The sequence below is a fragment of the Arachis ipaensis genome, chromosome B09, assembly GCF_000816755.2.
Source record: "Arachis ipaensis cultivar K30076 chromosome B09, Araip1.1, whole genome shotgun sequence".
In the NCBI taxonomy this organism is placed as follows: Eukaryota; Viridiplantae; Streptophyta; class Magnoliopsida; order Fabales; family Fabaceae; genus Arachis; species Arachis ipaensis.
In genome coordinates this window covers 136,942,650-136,960,677 of record NC_029793.2, presented here as the reverse complement: position 1 = coordinate 136,960,677, position 18,028 = coordinate 136,942,650, and the positions used below count along the sequence as shown (strand labels likewise).

At 34.1% G+C, this 18,028-nt stretch overlaps 2 protein-coding genes and 1 long non-coding RNA gene across 3 annotated transcripts; all 3 read right to left on the bottom strand.

Annotated features, from left to right (window-relative positions):
* LOC110267269 lies at window positions 3,032–15,324 on the bottom strand. The gene is made up of 3 exons (XR_002354696.1): window positions 15,152–15,324; window positions 9,949–9,952; window positions 3,032–3,042 (listed from the first exon to the last, which is right to left on the bottom strand). It is a non-coding gene; the product is annotated as an uncharacterized LOC110267269 (long non-coding RNA).
* LOC107616356 (putative F-box/LRR-repeat protein 23) lies at window positions 16,098–16,562 on the bottom strand. Its single transcript, XM_016318323.1, has one exon. The coding sequence runs from the start codon at window positions 16,560–16,562 to the stop codon at window positions 16,098–16,100; it is 465 nt and encodes a 154-aa protein (XP_016173809.1).
* LOC107616357 (F-box protein SKIP19-like) lies at window positions 17,287–17,619 on the bottom strand. The gene has a single exon (XM_016318324.1). It carries the CDS (start codon window positions 17,617–17,619, stop codon window positions 17,287–17,289), a length of 333 nt encoding a protein of 110 aa, XP_016173810.1.

Genomic DNA, 18,028 nt, shown 5'->3' with positions numbered 1-18,028 from the left:
CTTAGCATTACTTGAAAAAAATTAGTAAACGGATCAATTAATCTTATCATCTATCAGAACTATTTCTCTGTAAATCGTCTTACCTTGTCAAACTTGAATGGAACTTTTTATAGCCTTATAATTCTTGTCTTTATTTTTCATACTTTTTCTTTGTATAATCTACTATAGGTGATACTATTAATAGGATCGTAGTCAATAGTCATTAGATATAAAAAAAAATAGAATAAAGACTATGTGAAAATTATAAATTTTTTAAATAATAAACATGAAAGAAAATTTACTGCTTATTATATATACTAATAATATGTCAATAATTTTAAAAATTTACTAATAATACTAATAGTTTAAAGATAATTTTACTATAGTTATAATAATTTTGTTATTACTCTAAATAAATAAAATAAATAATATATTTGAAAACTAAAGAAAAAAAGATTAGCGATAATCATGTTTAGAATGTTTCCATTTTTTTTTTCATTTTTTTTTTGCTATTCTTTCACTGCAATGTTAGATCAAAGAAACTCTAAATTTAAAATATAATAATAAATATGTCATGTAATAGAAAAATAATATATATATATATATGTTAGTATGAATGCAGTATGATAAATGCAAGAACAAGGAAGTAAATATGAAGTTAGATGCGGCGGTAGTCCGCACGCATATGCAGGTTAGTATGAAGATAGATGTGGCGGTAGTCCGCACACATATGCAAATACAGAAGCAGGAAATGTAAAATGAAGAACACGAAATTGAAGAACTTGATAAAACTTTTATTAAATGATTAAGATTGGAAAAGAAAGAAGAGGGAAGAAGAAGAACTGGAGAGCTTACAAGGGATCTTTCAGAGCTTCTCTAACTAACTTCTCTCTATGTTTCTAAAACTGAAGTGTGCCTTACAATGAGAACGAGGCCTCCTTTTATAATGGAAGATTCTACTGTTTCTATAGTACAGGTGAACATAACCGGTACTATTTCTACAGTACAAGTTGATATGATTTTGGTTTTGTGATTACATAAATAAAGACTAATCTTCTGCTAGGTTGATTCCGAAACAGTCGTCTTCATTTTGGTTATAACCGCTTGATGATTCTGCTGATGAAGTGGGATCATCTTTGTGTTTTTTGTCTTCTTCGATCATCTGCATGATTTGCTGAAGATGTTTTGTGAGGGTTTCCTTTGATTGAGCTCCTGCGAGGGCAGCAGTAATTTGGGCCTTTTGATTGAGAAACAAGGCCGTTTCTGGGTCCAAAATCTTTTGACTATTGGGATTGGATTTGAACCACTCTCTGACCTTTTCTGGATAGGTCATTGATGAATCAAACTGAGACCACCATTTGACGTAACCATGCCTTTGCAGGATTGGAAGTGATTTGGGGTGGTCTGGTTTTGCATATTTGTATTGCCATGTGAATACCCATGCCAATGAAAAAGTTGAGAAAAATTTTAACATAACAGGAACACATGTTTCCTGACTGTTAAATTTTGATTGAAAAAGTTTACCCTTCATCCGTAGGTGAGGGTAGAATTTCTGGGATTGGGCCAAAAAAGTCCCACCATTGGTAGAACCAATTTGAAAAAACATAATTGATTTTTCTTTTAAAATAGATTAACCATGAATGTCTGTGTTGAGTATTTTGAAACCAAAATACTTTAGTCCATGCTTCCATGTAGTCCCAATAGTTAAAACCTATTGGGTCATAATTTTGAGAAAATTTCTGAGTTTTATTTAGATTGTTTCCAAATTGCTTTGGGGACAAGATTCTGAGGATTTGGATAGTTGAATGGGTTATGAAATCAGGATTGGTTGTCTTTGTAATGTTTAATAGATACTGAGTCAGTATCTATTAAGATCAACTCGTAAAATTGGCGGGTTTTGTTGGGTGCCAATGGCCTGAAGTGGAATCCAGTAGAAAAAATTTTTGGGATGACTTTGTTTGGTGAGCTATCCCAAAATTCAAGCTCCATATAGATAATGTTAGAGGTCTTGTTTGTGGATATGTAATTGGTTTGGGCTTTTTGTTTTTTGATGGTGCTTGAGGATGTTTGGGGTGATTGGGTAATAGTTTTTTCTTTTGGATTTTGTATCACTGTTTTTTGGCTGGCCATTTAGGATATCAGTTAAGTTATGTCGATTTCTTCATCTGACTCACTGCAAATGCCAGCCCAAGATTTTTTGTTGAGTTTTGTGAGACCTTGGTCCTGTAGGGCCAGGATGGTTTCGATTGGGAAGGCGTAGTCTGCCTTAGTTTGTTTGGATTGAGTGATTGCTAGTTCAATAGCTTGTTGAGCTGAGCCTTTGGAGGATTGTTGGGTAGAAGACCCAGTTGGGGTGCTAGACCCTGATTTTCTGATTGGCCCAGATAGGGCTAGGCGAACGCCTCTGCCTCTGGCAGAGGCTAAAGTTGCCTTTTTAGGCATTGTCGTCACCGTGCTTGTCTCCCTGCAGATATTCACGTGTGAGAAAGTCAGGGAGAGAATTTGAGTTACCCTTGATGTGCTCAATATTAAAATCAAAGACACTTAAAATGGCTTGCCATCTGGCAAAAATTTATTTTGATGCGAGGTTTTTAACATTATTTTGTAAAATATCTTTGGCCGATTTGCAATCAACTCGGACTAAAAATTTTTGATTGAGTAAATCAGATTGAAATTTTGCAATACACAAAACGATGGCTAATATTTCTTTTTTGATGGTGGAATAGTTTTGTTGAGTACTATTACAATATTTAGATGTAAATGCAATGATACATTCTTTATCATGCAATTTTTGTTTTAGGATACCCCCATATCCTAAATCTGATGCATCTATTTTTACAATCTTGAAAGCATGAGGAACAGGTAGGTAAAGACAAAAAAGAATGCGGACTTTCGTTTTAAGAAATCTGATAATATCAGAATGTTTGTCTGTCCATGGTGGAGGATTTTTCTTAAGCCTATAATGGAGAGGCTTAATTAGATTGTTAAAATTTGGGATGAAATCTGAGACATAATTGAGACATCCTAGGAACCTCTAGAGTTGAGGTTTATCAAGAATATAATCTGAAAATTTTTCTGCAAACAAAATCGATCTTTCAATTGGAGTTATAGTTCCTTGGAAAATCATGTGACCAAGAAAACGGATTTTTGTTTGGAAGAGAACAATTTTTGACTTAGAGACAGCAAGACCATTTTTTTGGATGACGTACATAAAAGTTTTAACATGCTTGAAATACTCATCTAAAGTTTGGGAAAAGATTAAAACATCATCAATATAAACGATTGCAAAATTTGAATATGGGTTAAAAATGTCGTTCATGATTTTTTGGAATTCAGATGGGGCATTTTTCAAACCAAAAGACATTCCATTCCATTCATATTGACCAAATAGAACTGTAAATGCTGTTTTATATCGGTCTGATTCTGTGATTTGGATCTGTCAAAATCCGAATTTCATATCAAATTTTGAAAAAATGTTTGTTGAGTTTAATCTATTAAGCAAATCCCTTTTGTTTGGGATAGGATAACGGATCCATTGCAAAGCTTGGTTCAAATGTTTGTAATTGATGACAAGTCTAGGAGTTTCTCGTTCTATTTCAGCTTGCTTATTAACATAAAACGCAGAACAGGACCAGGGACTCTTGCTAGGACGAATTAATCCTTTATCTAAAAGATTTTTAATTTCCTTTTGACAATGCTGCAAAAGCTGCTCATTCATTTGAATAGGGCAGGCTTTTGTAGGGATTTTTGATTCCTTGAAATCTTTTTCATAGGGAAGATCAACAATGTGTTCTTTCCTATTCCAGAAGGCGTGAGGCAAATCTGAACAGATAGACTTTTCAATTTGATTTGAAAGATTTTTTTATCTTATCTTGAGTCTTTGGTTGGAAAAGTTGTGACTCAAGGGTTTTGAAAGAGATTTCTTCTTTTAAAAAGCAAATCTGTTTGGTTTTTGATTCAATAAGATTTAGAGATTTCTGCTTTGGCGAGTCTAGGAACTCAAAGAAAGTTACCTGTCCTTCCACAAAAGAGGTTAGTCCAGGAAAATCTGCCAGATATGAAAACAAAAGGATTATGAAAAGTGTCCCCAAGACTATATCATTTTTGATATTCTTTGCTATAATAAATTCGGTGGGAATTCTAAGATTACCCTTTTCAACAAAAACATTAGTTAGTTTAAAATTGATACTTAGCATTTCGCCCGTTATTGAGCTAAGGTGTTCAGTAGAATTTTTGAAATATTTTGTGAGGATTAGACCTTCCTTAATACATTTTGAAACTGCACCTGATTCAAAGAGTGCAATGGTGTCGAAAACAAAATCTTTAACGACAATTCGGACATGAACACGATGCATCATAAAAGAGAATACATTTATTATTCTCAAAATTTCTTTTCCCTCGTTGTCGCTAGAAATTTTGTTTTCTTGTTTCTTAGAATACTCAGTTTGGTTTAAAAGAGAATCAAGTTCTTCATCATCAGACTCTTCTTGTTGCATTATCTACAAGAGAATGATTTGATGATTGTCTTGATTTCTTTTGATTTTCTGGATTTCTCTCTTAAGGTTGTTAACCTCTATTTAGAGATCCTGGATGGTTATGGGACGAATAACTTATTTTTCTAATTTTTTTAAAAATAGGCTTGACGTCATATTTATTGCTAAGGACCAAATTTTTGGGTTTTTTCTCCTTTTGTAAAGATCTTTTCAGTTTCAAAAGGAAGTCTTTCTTTTGTTCTGGATTGTTAATAGCCTCGATAGCATCGAATAAAAGATCTTGATCTTTAGATAAAACACTAATTTGCTTGACATCTGAATCTAAGGATGATTCAATGTCATCGACTTGGATGTTATTGATATCATCAGAAGATTCTGGGTCAGAATCATTTTTTGAGCTTTCTAACAAAAGATTATTATCTGTTCCTCAATCAGAGGATCAAGGTTTAGATTATTAATCTTTCCTTTTAACCGACAGTATTTGCTAATATTTCCTGGTTTCTTACATGTATAGCAAATAATGGGGTTCTTTTGTGGGTAGTTTTGGAAATTCTTTTGGAAACTTTTCTCATTTTTAGGTTTTTGAAAACCTTTTCTGGTCTCCTGAAATTCTTTTCAAGATTAGGTTTAAAAATTTTTCGATTGGATGGTCTTTTAGATTTTCTTGGATGACAAGCAGGAAGACCAAATTGTTCACAGAAAGTTCTCAAATCAATACGATTTTGGGTTTTCTCACGAGCAAGTTGCCTTTGAATTTTATCATCTTGACAAATCTTCAGAGCAACCTTTTAGATAAAAGAAATGAGTTGACCATAACTTAATTCGTCATAGGGTATTATCCCGTCTAGGGTCAAGCTACGAATTTTGTCCCTTACTTTATCTTCCAGGAATTTGGGGAGTCCAGCAAGAAATTTTTCTTTCCAGAAAGGTTGTTGACTGTCTTCTCTAGTATAGACTCTAGTAAGAAAGGTGTCCTTATACCATCGAAAGTCAGACAAAGTTTTGCATCTGAGATTGGAAAGCAGTTCAGTAGATCGGTCTTTCCAAAGAGATGGATCACCTATGAAGTGGCTTGCTACGGTAAAGATTAAGGTGTTGACCGCATCAGGGATAGGTTCCCCGTCTTCTCTAATGATGGGTTCGTTCTGATCATTGACTTTTATGGCAGAAAAGATTGAGTATTTTTGGTTATCAGAAAGGTAGTTATCCCACCATCCTTTGAGTTGACCACTGAATCCGGAAATAATAACATTTGCTATTGCTTCTTCAAAAGTTTTATGGGCTGCTTGATAGGCTGTGCCAACCATTGTCATATGCTGAAGCATACTCATGATATTATATTTAGTTTTGCCGTCTATGTTCCATTCATAGACATTATTGGCATTGAAGCTGACAAAACCTAGTTCTCTTTCTTCAAGAGCTAGATCCGGAGCGGATACTCGATTATAACCATACGCGGAGGGTTTGGTTAAACCCTTCCACTTGGTTAGAGAGTTGGTCATAATAGGGCTGACCTTGAGGGATGACTTGCCAGAATCATCACTTTGCTCGGAGGAAGATTCATTGGACTCATGGCCAAGGACATTAATGGCTTTGGATGAGCGAGTTTGAACACGAGAAGTAGATTTACCAGAGTTTATAGGAGTTTCAGGGACAGTGGTGAAACGATTTAAAAGTTGGTCAATCTTTTGAATGACTTCTGAATCACTAGATTGTTGTTTTAAAATAGAGGTTTTAAGACTTTGCTTTGCCCTGCTACTCATTTTGAAAGGTTTAAAAAGTGGTTTCTCAATACTTTTAGAGGCAGAGGCAAAGGCTTCGGAAACATTTTTCAAAGAGAAAGTAGATCCTGAAGATGAAAGGTTATCACCCAAGCATTGTAAAAATCTATTGGTATAATTTGATTGCTCAATAAGATTTTTAATATCTTTTAGGGTGACAGCTTCATCTACATTCTTTGATTTAAAAGGAGAGGCCATAACAGAGTTATGTCCTTCCGTATTTGAAATAATAAAAGCTCCTTTTAGAGAAAACTCAGATCTGACTAAGTTCCCGTCTTTGACTTTCCAAGTTGAAATAACATTGCTGAAAGCGAAGTTTGTTTGGTTTTGAAAGGATAATCAATATCATTTTTGATGGAATAAGCATGAAACCATTCAAAGAAAGGAATATGCATTTTAACCTCATTTAGAAAATTGTAGTACTTTTCTTTGAATGATGAGATTTGAGCAGTTGTATAAGTACGTAAATACCATTTTCTGTGGAGGTCATACTCTTTAGAGTAAAGGTTTTTACGTAAAGCTTCTCTATTTATAACAAATTCTGTGCTACTCATGGGTACCATCATTCATAGAAGAATATGTTGAAGATTGAATGGAAGATTGTACTTCAATTTCAATATCATCATCCGAGTGCCTACTCTCGGTTTGATAAACTGCTTGAGAAATGTTTGAATTATTTTGTAATCCCGAAATATTAATTTCAGAATGTACGGGTTTTGAGATTTTTGAAAACTGGGATTGAGAAGTCACGAAAAAAGACCTTCTTACTGAAGCAAAATCATTGGATGTTCCTGCTTCAGACCTGGAGGAAAAAGAGTTTCGTCTGTCAAAGAAAATCTCTACTTTCCCTGATTCATCCTGTTTTATTTCTCGTAAGAGAGGTGCTTGTCTAGGTTGTGTGGGGATAGCTGTGTCAATAGACCATGACTGGGAGAGATCAATTTCATCCCACCTTATGAGCCTTGAGATCATGACGTTGGCCTTTGTCATGTCAGTGACAAATAAAGTAGTTTCACGATCTTGGGATTTAAGAAGGACTCTAGAGTTACAAGTATTCATGACCTTGTATTGAATTCTATAGATTAAAGCAGCTGGAATGGATCATTCCTTTATGTTAAGACCATGAATTTGGATATTTAGGAAAAGAGAGTCAAGAATGTTAGCGTCTAACAGGCTGGCCGTTTTATTTGGGAAACAGTTGAAGTAAACTGAACCGGGTCCAAGACTTGTTTCAACTGTTCCGATAAGAGAGTCTTGGAAGTCATTGTGTCTAATATCTCTAAGACACATAAAAATGGAAGCATTCAAACTTTCTCGGATAAGAGGTTTGACGGCAACTTGGACACACCCTATGTGAAGATATCTGTAGTGACGAGCATGTTCTCTGACAGATTGTTTGGTCAAAAGATGGAATTCCTCACCGGACTCTGGTCCCAGAGGGATGTTGTTTTCAGTGGTTTTGATGATATAGTCTGATTTTCTTTTGTTATCGTCAGGGACATATAATTCATCTTGGGGGATTTTGGGTATTTCCCAATTGTCAATGGCTTGATTGATATCTTTGAAGCAGACTTCTTCTTCAAAGATGTTATGTTTGGGTGAGAGTTTCTCAGGACGAGCAACTTTCTTAGTAAGGGGATTGGAGGAAGAATGGATTGGAGAGGTGGAGGAGGAAGATGGAGAAGAGAAGGAAAGACGTCTGGAAAGAGAGCGGAAGAGTTTAGATATATTTTAATAAAATCTGATATCATTGCCCTCCTTTAGTTCAGTAAGAACATGTATATTATCACTAAACTATCACTTTAATTTTTGAATCTGGGAATTATGACTTTTTTTTATGAAAACTTTAAATCTATAGCCACCAGGAATTCTTACGTTTGGATCTTATCACTTTCAAGAACATTGTTAAATTAGTCTTACTGCTCAACAAGGGTCTTACTGCTACAGTTCCTTTAAGTGATAAGATCAAACAGCCTGTACTTCCAGATTTAAAGAATATGTAAGAACATGAACAGTAAATAAGAACATGAACAGTAAATACTTAGATACGTATAGATTAGAGTCATTCTCGTAACAACCAACCGAAATAACATCATAAGATCGAATACTTAGAATCGGTACAAATTCAGACTATCTTCTTGTTAAAATTATTAAATTAAATTGACTTTTATTCTCTTCAATGGCATTGCATTAATGCACCAAAAGACCGATAATTTCTGAAAAAAATACAATATGTTATAAAATTATTTTTAATATAAAAAGCTTAAGAGAAAAAAATTTAAATATAGTACCAATCTTTGAATTTCATCTTCAAGGTGGCACGAATTTTTCAAAATTGAACCTAAATTGAGGAAATTTGATCTCATTATATGCTCCACTTCGAATATTTTTGGACAAACGTAGAAAATATAGAGGGGATGTGACTTGAACTTGACCTACAAAGCTCCTTAGAAACAATTGCCCAATCAAAAAAGAATAACAAATTAGAAAAAAAATGCTTTGATTCTTATATTTAGACTCACTAACCACAAAGAAACACTAATATAGCCTTTAGTAGTACAAAAATAATTATAAAAATTAATTTTTGCAATATCAATTTACCACTATGAACGTTAGTATCATATTTATAGCAATTAGAATTATAAATTTATGTTTAACTTTTTATATTATTATAATTAAGATATTTTTTAAATTAGTATAATTATGCATTATTCATTAAATTCTAATTGTAATATAATTTTAATAAAGATATTTTTAAAATAAATTTAGAAGAGAGAATAGTGCCTTTATTTTGAAAAGAAAATAAATTCATGAGAAATTGATTAGAAGAGAGAAGAGTGCTTTAATTACATGAAAATAGTACTTTCTAAAAATAAAGATATGTTCCTAAATTAGTATAATTATGTATTATTTATTAAATATTAATTATAATATAATTATAATAAAAATATTTTTTATAAAATAATTTAGAATAGAGAATAGGAAAGTTCATTTTGGAGGGAAAACGGAGTCATGAGAGATTGACACGTTACCTTCATTAGTTGGGGGAAAATCAGTTTTAGTATATTAAGTAGAAGTAGATTTTTTTTTATATGCATATAATTTTTCTAAAAAAGATTTGCTGGTTTATTAATTTAAAAAAAATTTAAGAGATAGATCGAATTTTGACACGTTATTCTTATGTTTATATTTTTTTAACAATTAAAAGTTTTTACTTTTCTTTTACCTTATAATTACTGAACAGATTATATAATTCACTTTAGGGGTCTAGGAAAGTTTAATCCTATTATTGATTAGGGTAGCACTGTATGGACTCCCATTATTTTTCTCTCAACAAGAGAACAATTATTGGATCACATCAATTACCCACTACGAACCAAGCTGCATATATAGCATTTTTGGCTACCCTATATATAGTTGTTAGACACTTAGACTTGAACATTTTTTAATAAAATCAATCATATCGGCCGTATGTTCTCGCATGCGAAAAAAAGGTCTCAAATAAATTAAAAAATAATTATTTTCTAAAACAAATAATTTTATTTTTAATTTTTAAAAATATAGAAATTCTATTTTATTTAGAGTTATATTTATATATAATATATAAATATAAAATACATAATGCAAATTATTTACGTCCAACAAGCTTTTCTGGCTTACTAATGTTCCAATTGTTTCAGAAACTAAAGCGCTACAGATCTGAAATAATTAAATGACAAGTTTCGGGGGTAGAAAATTCTAGAAAAGAAATGGAGAAGATTGCGACTAAACTATCGGCGTTAAAGGAAGACCCAGCTTTGCTAATAAAATAGAGATCTTACAGCTGGAGGAAGAGGTGAGTAATGCATGTATTATGGAGGAAAGGTTCTGGAGGAAGAAAGCTAGAATTGATTGACTTAAATGAGGAGATCAAAACACAAAATTTTTTCACTCCAAGAGTCAAGTTAGAAACAGGAGAAATAATATATGGAAGTTAGAGGATGAGAATGGAGAGTGGTGTACTACTCCAGAAACAATTGGGGTGAGAGAGCAAAGATACTTTGAAGAGTTGTTTACAACCGGGAATCCTCAAGATCCTTCTCATGTGCTGGCTGGGTTGAGAAAGAAGGTCTCCTCTGAGACTAATCGGCACCTTACTAAACCGATTAGTGAAGGGGAAATTAAGAGGGCAGTTTTTTCTATTAACCCGGGGGCTGCCCCGGGAGATGATGGATTCACAACAAAATTTTTTCAATTTTATTGGAGAATCATCGGAGGGGATGTATGCAGGGCAGTTAAGAGCTTCTTTGGTGGAGGAAGAATACTAAAGAGCTTCAACCATACTCAAATTTGTCTAACTCCAAAAACTCCAAATGCAGAAAATATGTCACAGATCCGACCCATCAGCCTAAGCACCGTATTTTATAAAATTATTTCCAAGGTACTTGTCCATCGCTTGCAGCCTCTTATAAATAAAATAATTAGTGACAATCAGAGTTCATTTATTAGAGGAAGACTTATTAGTGATAATATTCTTGTGGCTCATGAATGCATGCATTTCTTAAAGAATAAATCATTTGGGGGCACTGATCTAGCTCTAAAGGTGGATATGAGCGAAGCCTATGATCGAGTGGAATGGAGTTTTGTGTGGTTCGTAATGAAGAAACTTGGTTTTTGTCAGAGGTGGATAGAATGGGTAAAGGAATGTGTCACTACTATTTCTTATTCTGTTATTGTGGAAAATTCTCCTATTGGTTTCTTTAAACCAAGTAGAAGGCTCCGGCAAGGAGATCCCCTCTCACCCTACCTTTTTCTATTATGCACAGAAGGTCTATCATTTCTGCTCCACAAAGGAGAACAGGATAACCTATTTCAGGGGTTTCGGCTGAACAGTAGATGTCCATCCATCAACCACCTTTTATTCGCGGATGACTCTTTACTATTCTGTAAAGTAACTTCACATAATTGCGCTAATTTGATTAATGTTATTCAACAGTATGGCTCCCTAAGCGGTCAGATTATCAATTTCAGTAAGTCTGCAGTATTTTTTAGTAAGAATACACCTCATGCTATTAAGGAAGAAATCGCTACTTTTATTAGAGTCCCTAATATTGGTGCACAAGACAAATATTTGGGTCTCCCATCTAACAGATTTAAAAGTCATACATTTGCTTATGTAAATGATAAGGTGTCGAAGAAGCTACAAGGTTGGAAGCGTCAACTATTGTCAGCAAGTGGAAAAGAAATCTTAATCAAAGCTGTGGGGTGTGCTATACCTATCTATACTTTAAGTTGTTTCAAACTGTCCGAATCACTATTAGATGATATTCACAAAATGATGATGCAATTTTGGTGGGGTCAAAAACAGAATGAAAAAAAACTCCAATGGATCAGCTGGGATACAATGAGCAGAATTAAAGAGGAAGGCGATATGGGGTTTAAAGATCTCAAAGCATTTAATCTGGCGATGCTGGCAAAACAGGGATGGAGACTAATGACTAAACCAAATTCTCTGTTTTATAAAGTCTTTAAAAGCAAATATTTTAGACTTACCTCTTTTTTAGGAACGAAACCAGGCCTGAGACCATCTTGGGCTTGGCAGAGCTTATTGGAAGGCAGAAAAGTACTGGAACAGGGTACCAAATGGAAAGTCACGACACAGGGTATAGTAAAATTCAAAGAAGAACCATGGTGTGGTAACTTACCTCCCTTTCGAGTACAAGAAGAAGACTGTAGTGATAGAAATCTGATCTGGCTAAGACAACTATTCAATGAGATAGGGAGTTGGAATACACAGCTCATTCATAGTAAGTTCAGTCCCAACATAGCACAACAAATCTGCCAAATAGACATTGAAGAAGGTGAAGATTCAGTCAGCTAGATAAAGCATGATTCAGGTCAGTACAATGTTAGAACGGAATATGAAGTAGCTTACAAGTTTTTTCATAAGCATAGCCTATGGAAGATTTTCATGTCAGATTTCAAAGTAAACAACTATGGAGGAGCATCTGGGAGGTTCGATGCCAACCCAAAATCAAGGCATTTCTATGGAAATTTGCTCACGAAGGGCTAGCAGTGAAGACAAATCTTCATAAGAGATACCTCATATCCCCAATTTATGCCCGCGATGTTCTTCACTGCCAGAAACGCACCTCCATGCTCTGATTTTTTGTCCGGGAGTTGTGCAAGTCTAGAATCAATCACCAGTAACAAGTGTTATTCCCAGAGATCTGACTATGGAACCATGGGAGTGGTGGTGTCAATTGATGGAAGCAGTGAGAAGAAGAAGAGAATCAAAAGAAAAAATCAGTCAAGTAAGTTACCTTCTATGGCAAATCTGGTTGTCCAGGAACGCTCTCATTTTTGAAAATTGCAGAGTTGATTGGGGAAATTCTGTCCCAAACTCTGACATTTGCGGAAGAATTTGGGCGACTTGGGATGCATAGCAACTGAAACTAAAGAGGAGAGAATAGCTTGTCCTTTTTGTTTTAATCCCTACTGCTTTAGCTTGGTATTATTGTTTCTGAGAGTTCTCCAAATTTTTATTATTGTATATGCTTATCCCTGTTTGTGTGGGTATTGTAATTGAATCATTTAATTGCAATAAAAGTATTATCTTTAGGAAAAAAAAAACAAGATTTAAATCTAGCCAATGAGTTATAACTCAAATGGTATAGTCTCCACATACTCATTTAAGAGGTTGCGGGTTCGAGTCTCCTATCTTTAATAAAAAAAAAAGATTTGATTCTATACCGAAAATTTAGAAGACTTTTGTCCTATTCATTAGATAAAAAATTAACTACAATTTAAGTCAATTCAAATCAATCTATTTTTAATTTTAAAATTCAAAAAATAAAAATAGTGGAGAGTTATTTTTTTAATAAAAGATATATATATAGGTGGCAAACTATGATAACCAAGTGAATGGTGATTATAGGTGGCTATTGATAACTTCAAGTTGACTGACAAATATGAGAGTGATGCCTGACAGTTAGAAACTTAAAACACTAATTAAAATGTTAAGTTATATCTTAATCGTGTTATGACTAATCCAAATGTTCAAGATATGGTGGGGTAATCATAAGGTTTTGAAGGGTGGCAAACATTGCGAATATGAAGTGAATCAACTACATTGCATGGAGTTTAAGTTGTTTATTACAGTTGGAAACCTTAACCAAAGTTGCAATATGTTACAGGTGAAGGAGAAATGTGTAAGTGGTGATTTTTGGGGAGAAAAGAGGTTAACAAAGATTGAGAAAGACAGTCCAAAGCAGGTTCTTTCACCCAGAGGTGGAACCCTAGTTCTTTCTCGAGACTTTGCCAAGCCAATCACTCACTCTATTTTTCATTTCGATCCATTTTAACTTTATATTCATTTATTTATTCCTATATTTTTATAGACTTGGAACTCTGAAATTGTCATTTTGAAGACCGTGTAATGTTGTCTCAGCAAACTTATTGTTTATATCTGGCATTTACCGCATATCTGACCTCTTTAAAGAGGTCGGATACTATGAAAATGAGTAGTTTTCAATGAAAAGGGACAGCTTAGGCTTATTTAAGTAAGTAATTGTTTTTTCAAATTTCTCCAACTATCTTTATTTTTTTTGAAAGATAAATCCTAACAAACTTCTAAAATAAAGAGAATGGTTATACTTCAATAAAGATGGAACTATTTCAACAATAGTTATCTCCTCTACTATACATACACTGACACCCCTCAAATATATACACGTTCTATTCTACTAAAAACCTCCCTAAAACCTTGCTAACTTAAGCATAGGAGGCTCTAGCAGATACCACCCCCCACCTCCTCACGAGGACCTTAACATCAACATGAGACCAAGGTTGCGAGAACCGGACCGGTCAATAAACCGGTGAGGTCACTGGTTCAATGGTTCACTGATTCGACCGGAGTTCAACCGGGATTGAACCGATTTAATAAAATATTAAATAAAATTATTAAAAAACCTAAATAATTTTAAATATATAAATTCAATAATTTCTAACTTAATAAAATTTAAAATTTCACATAATAAATTATTTATAACTTAATATTAGAGGTTCCCAAACAACTTCAAACATCAAAGTTTATTATTAGAGGTTCACAAACAACTTCATAATTTTCTGCCTTATTTTTTTTGTTTTCCTCCAAAAGCCTTTTGAATTGAAGTTCAACATCTTCAGTTACTTTGTTACAAACTTTAATTTGTCCAGAAATTTTTGCAAGATGATATTTCATTCTATATATCCCCCTCCATTGTAAGTATTCAAGTAGAAAATACATGTATATTAAGCCTTGTTATTTTTGTCATACTTCACTGTAAAATATTGCTAAGTTGGGTCAGATTTACCTCTGGATGAACCAGTTTGAGAATCTTGAACAGCATTATCTTGTGGCTGTGGGTTACTTTGTGATTGTTCCATCTGTAACAATTAGAAAATCAAAGACCAGAAAATAACTTCAGAAAATCATGTAATCCAGATAAACATGAAGCAGCAACCAAAATCATGAAGCAGCAACCAAAATCATGTAATCCAGCATGAACAAATAAATAATTCAGCAACCAAAATCATGAAGCAGCAACTCATTTCATCATGAACAAATCATGAACAGATACCAAATCATGAATAGCAACTCAAACAAAATTTTTCTGATGACCTCATCATGAATCCAGATAACAAATCATGAACAGATACCAAATCATGAATTCAGATAACAAAACATGAACACAGATAACAAATCATGAACAGAAAAATTATAAAATCAAGCACAGATAACAAATCATGAACAAATCGCAAGCTAATAAATCATAAAATCAAGCACAGAAAATCAGAAGGCAGCGAGGTGGAAGGAGGAGGCGACGATTAAACAAGAGGTGAGGTGGAAGGCACAAACGAATAAGAACAAAATATTACCGGCGGCGAGTAACGGCAACGAAGGAAGAGGCGAGCTCGGCGACGACGATGGAGGAGGCGAGCTCGACGACGACCAACGAGGAGGGGAGCTCGACGACGACGAAGAGGGGCTGTGGGACGGCGAAGAGGGGCTGTGGGATGTGGGATGTGGTGGCGATGGTGGTGGGATGCGGTGGCGATGGTGGCCGTGGCTATGCGACGACAAAGAGGGGCTGCTCGATCGTGGCCCGTGGGTGCTTTCTCTTCTACCCGTGGTGGCTATGCTGTGCTTTCTCTTGTGAGAGTGTGAGACTGAGATTAGGATTAGGGTTCGTTGTGTTTAGCTTCTCTTTTTTTTTTTCCTTTTCCTTCAAAACGACGCCGTTTAGTAGTTTAATATCCAAACCAAAAACCGCTAAAAAACCGAACAGTTCTCCCGATTCACCGGTTAACCGCCGGTTCGATCAGTTTTCTCACCAGTTTTTTGTCAAGCAGTTTATGACCTTACTCAGACCGGCTAAGTGACCGGTTCCCAGTTTTTTCGATTGAACCGGCCGGTCCGGTTCGATTTTCAGAACCATGCGTGAGACGCTGCCATATACAAAGGGATCCGAACCTCACATCAGACGCTGCCATACAAAGGGATCCAGACCTCACATTTGGACTCAAATCAACGTTTCAAATAACCTTTGAAACACTTATATTATTCAAGAACTTCAAACAATTCTTTATTTCTCACGAGAGATGAAATCAAACCAATAAAATAAACACGACCTATATAGAAAATTATAATTTTAAAAAAGAAAACACTGGACTGCAACAATTTATGTGCATCTTCCATTTCATAATATATGTTTTTTCGGTCATTAATTCTGTATTTTTTTCTTCAACGTTTCTTCTTGCTTTTGGATTTAGCAGTATTCTTCTTTCTCGTACTTGATCCTGATCCTGAATTAATTCTTCTTACTTATTGTTTTTGAGCTTCTCGTTTTTGAACCCGCTTCTCGCTTACATAGTATATTACTGCATCATCGTATGCGGTTTCAAAGCAAATTCCGCAAAATTCAAAGTCATCACGAGGTGCATCTGGATCCTTCAAATCTTTTAATTGTTCATCACATCTTGTCCTCAATTTCCCCTTCAACTCGACATCGCCACATAGGCGTAAATCCAAAGATTCAAGATGAGGACAACCATCAAGAATGGCGCTCAAGCCACTATTGTCGAAGTAGTTTTTAACAAGTTGGAGATGACGTAAGTTGGACATATTTTGTGCAATAGCAAATGCTTCTTTATTACCTCTAGAATTATTGTTAAACTTGAATGATTTTAGAAGAGGACAACTTCGGCCAATTGCTTCTAAAGCAATACTAGATACTTCGGGACAAAGAGTAATATCAAGTTCCTCCAACAATAGAAGCTTTTCAGCCATCTCACATAATCCTTTGTCTAAAATTTGACGGAAGCATTGAACAAGTCGTAGGCATTGCAATTTATGACATCCCCGGTTAGAAATCACCATACAAACTGTTAGTTTTTAAATCCATAAATAATTTGTCTAAGTTACTTATTCAGACAACTCAACAACAATACACCATAATCATAACGACCAGCAAGGGAAACAAAACACAACAATAATTCATGTTGGTACTCTATTAACATTTGAACTTCACTTAGAGAAGTAACACTAAAGATGCTATTTTTTAACAACCATATTATGTGTATAACCAAATTAATTATTAGAATAAAATATATATTAAAATACAAATTACACGCTAAAAATAAATTACACTGATTTTAATTGTTAATTTTAATTTACAAATAATAATTTTTATCTTTTATATATGCATGAATTCTAATTAATATCTTACTAGTCAAGAAACATAAAAGTGGGGGTAATAAGACTGACACTGCAACAAGATAAAAAGGTGACCCTCATGAGATTAAGACTCGTGAACAATCTTTAATAATAAAGTTTGTAATTCATGAAACTTTTAACAATTTTTAACAATTGTAATTCAAGTTGAATTCTTCAACTTAATTATAAATTATCGATGATCTTATTATAATTATCAATACAAACATCACATTAAAAATCATATGCCAATAAATGTTAAAAAGTAATTTTATACAAATAAAAATGAAAAATTTTGAACTTACGAGTCAATTATATATTTGAGGAGATCATTGGTAACAAAGTACTCGATACTTATGTCTACCAACTGGCCACAACTACGATCAATTGCATGGCAGCACATCTTCTCCAATTTATAGTCCACCGAATTGCTAATCCCAATATCACACATGTTGATGGTGCGCCACATGAGCGGATCCATGCAGATGCGCCACCATTTGCGGCACACAAACTGAACGCTGGTTAAGATCTGAAATGCGGTAAGTTTCCCAATGATCATCAAAGTGAGATCGTGCGGAAGATTCAACCAGTTTAATTTCTTCACAGGCCGTGCATTAATGGATCGGTGGTCCATTGTGATTTGGAAAGTTCACAGGTAGGCGAATGAGGAATTAGGGTTTGAGTTAGTGGTGATTTTTTAGGAATAGATTTTGGTGTTGGTGTCGATGTTGATGTTGCCCCACTTATATATCGCGATTTGTATTTGCTAATTAATTTGTTTTTATTTCTCCTGAACCGTTTTTACGTGCGCCTCAAGTTCTAACTGATGCCTTCATCCACTCTAAATGTGTTTAAATATTATTATTTACCATGTTCTGATAAATAAATTCTTTGACTGAATACATAAAAAATTAGTTTAAAATCTGAATAAACAAAAACAATATGTTTAATTGTTTTTCAGTTTATTTTAATTTTGTAAATAGATTTTATACTGTGCCAACTAGTTATAGTTTAAATGGTATTTTTTTATATTCACTTTAAAT

Bases quoted from the DNA above. Each gene is read 5' to 3' on its own strand.
- LOC107616356 (XM_016318323.1), bottom strand. From the start codon at position 16,562: ATGGCTGAAAAGCTTCTATTGTTGGAGGAACTTGATATTACTCTTTGT.
- LOC107616357 (XM_016318324.1), bottom strand. From the start codon at position 17,619: ATGGACCACCGATCCATTAATGCACGGCCTGTGAAGAAATTAAACTGG.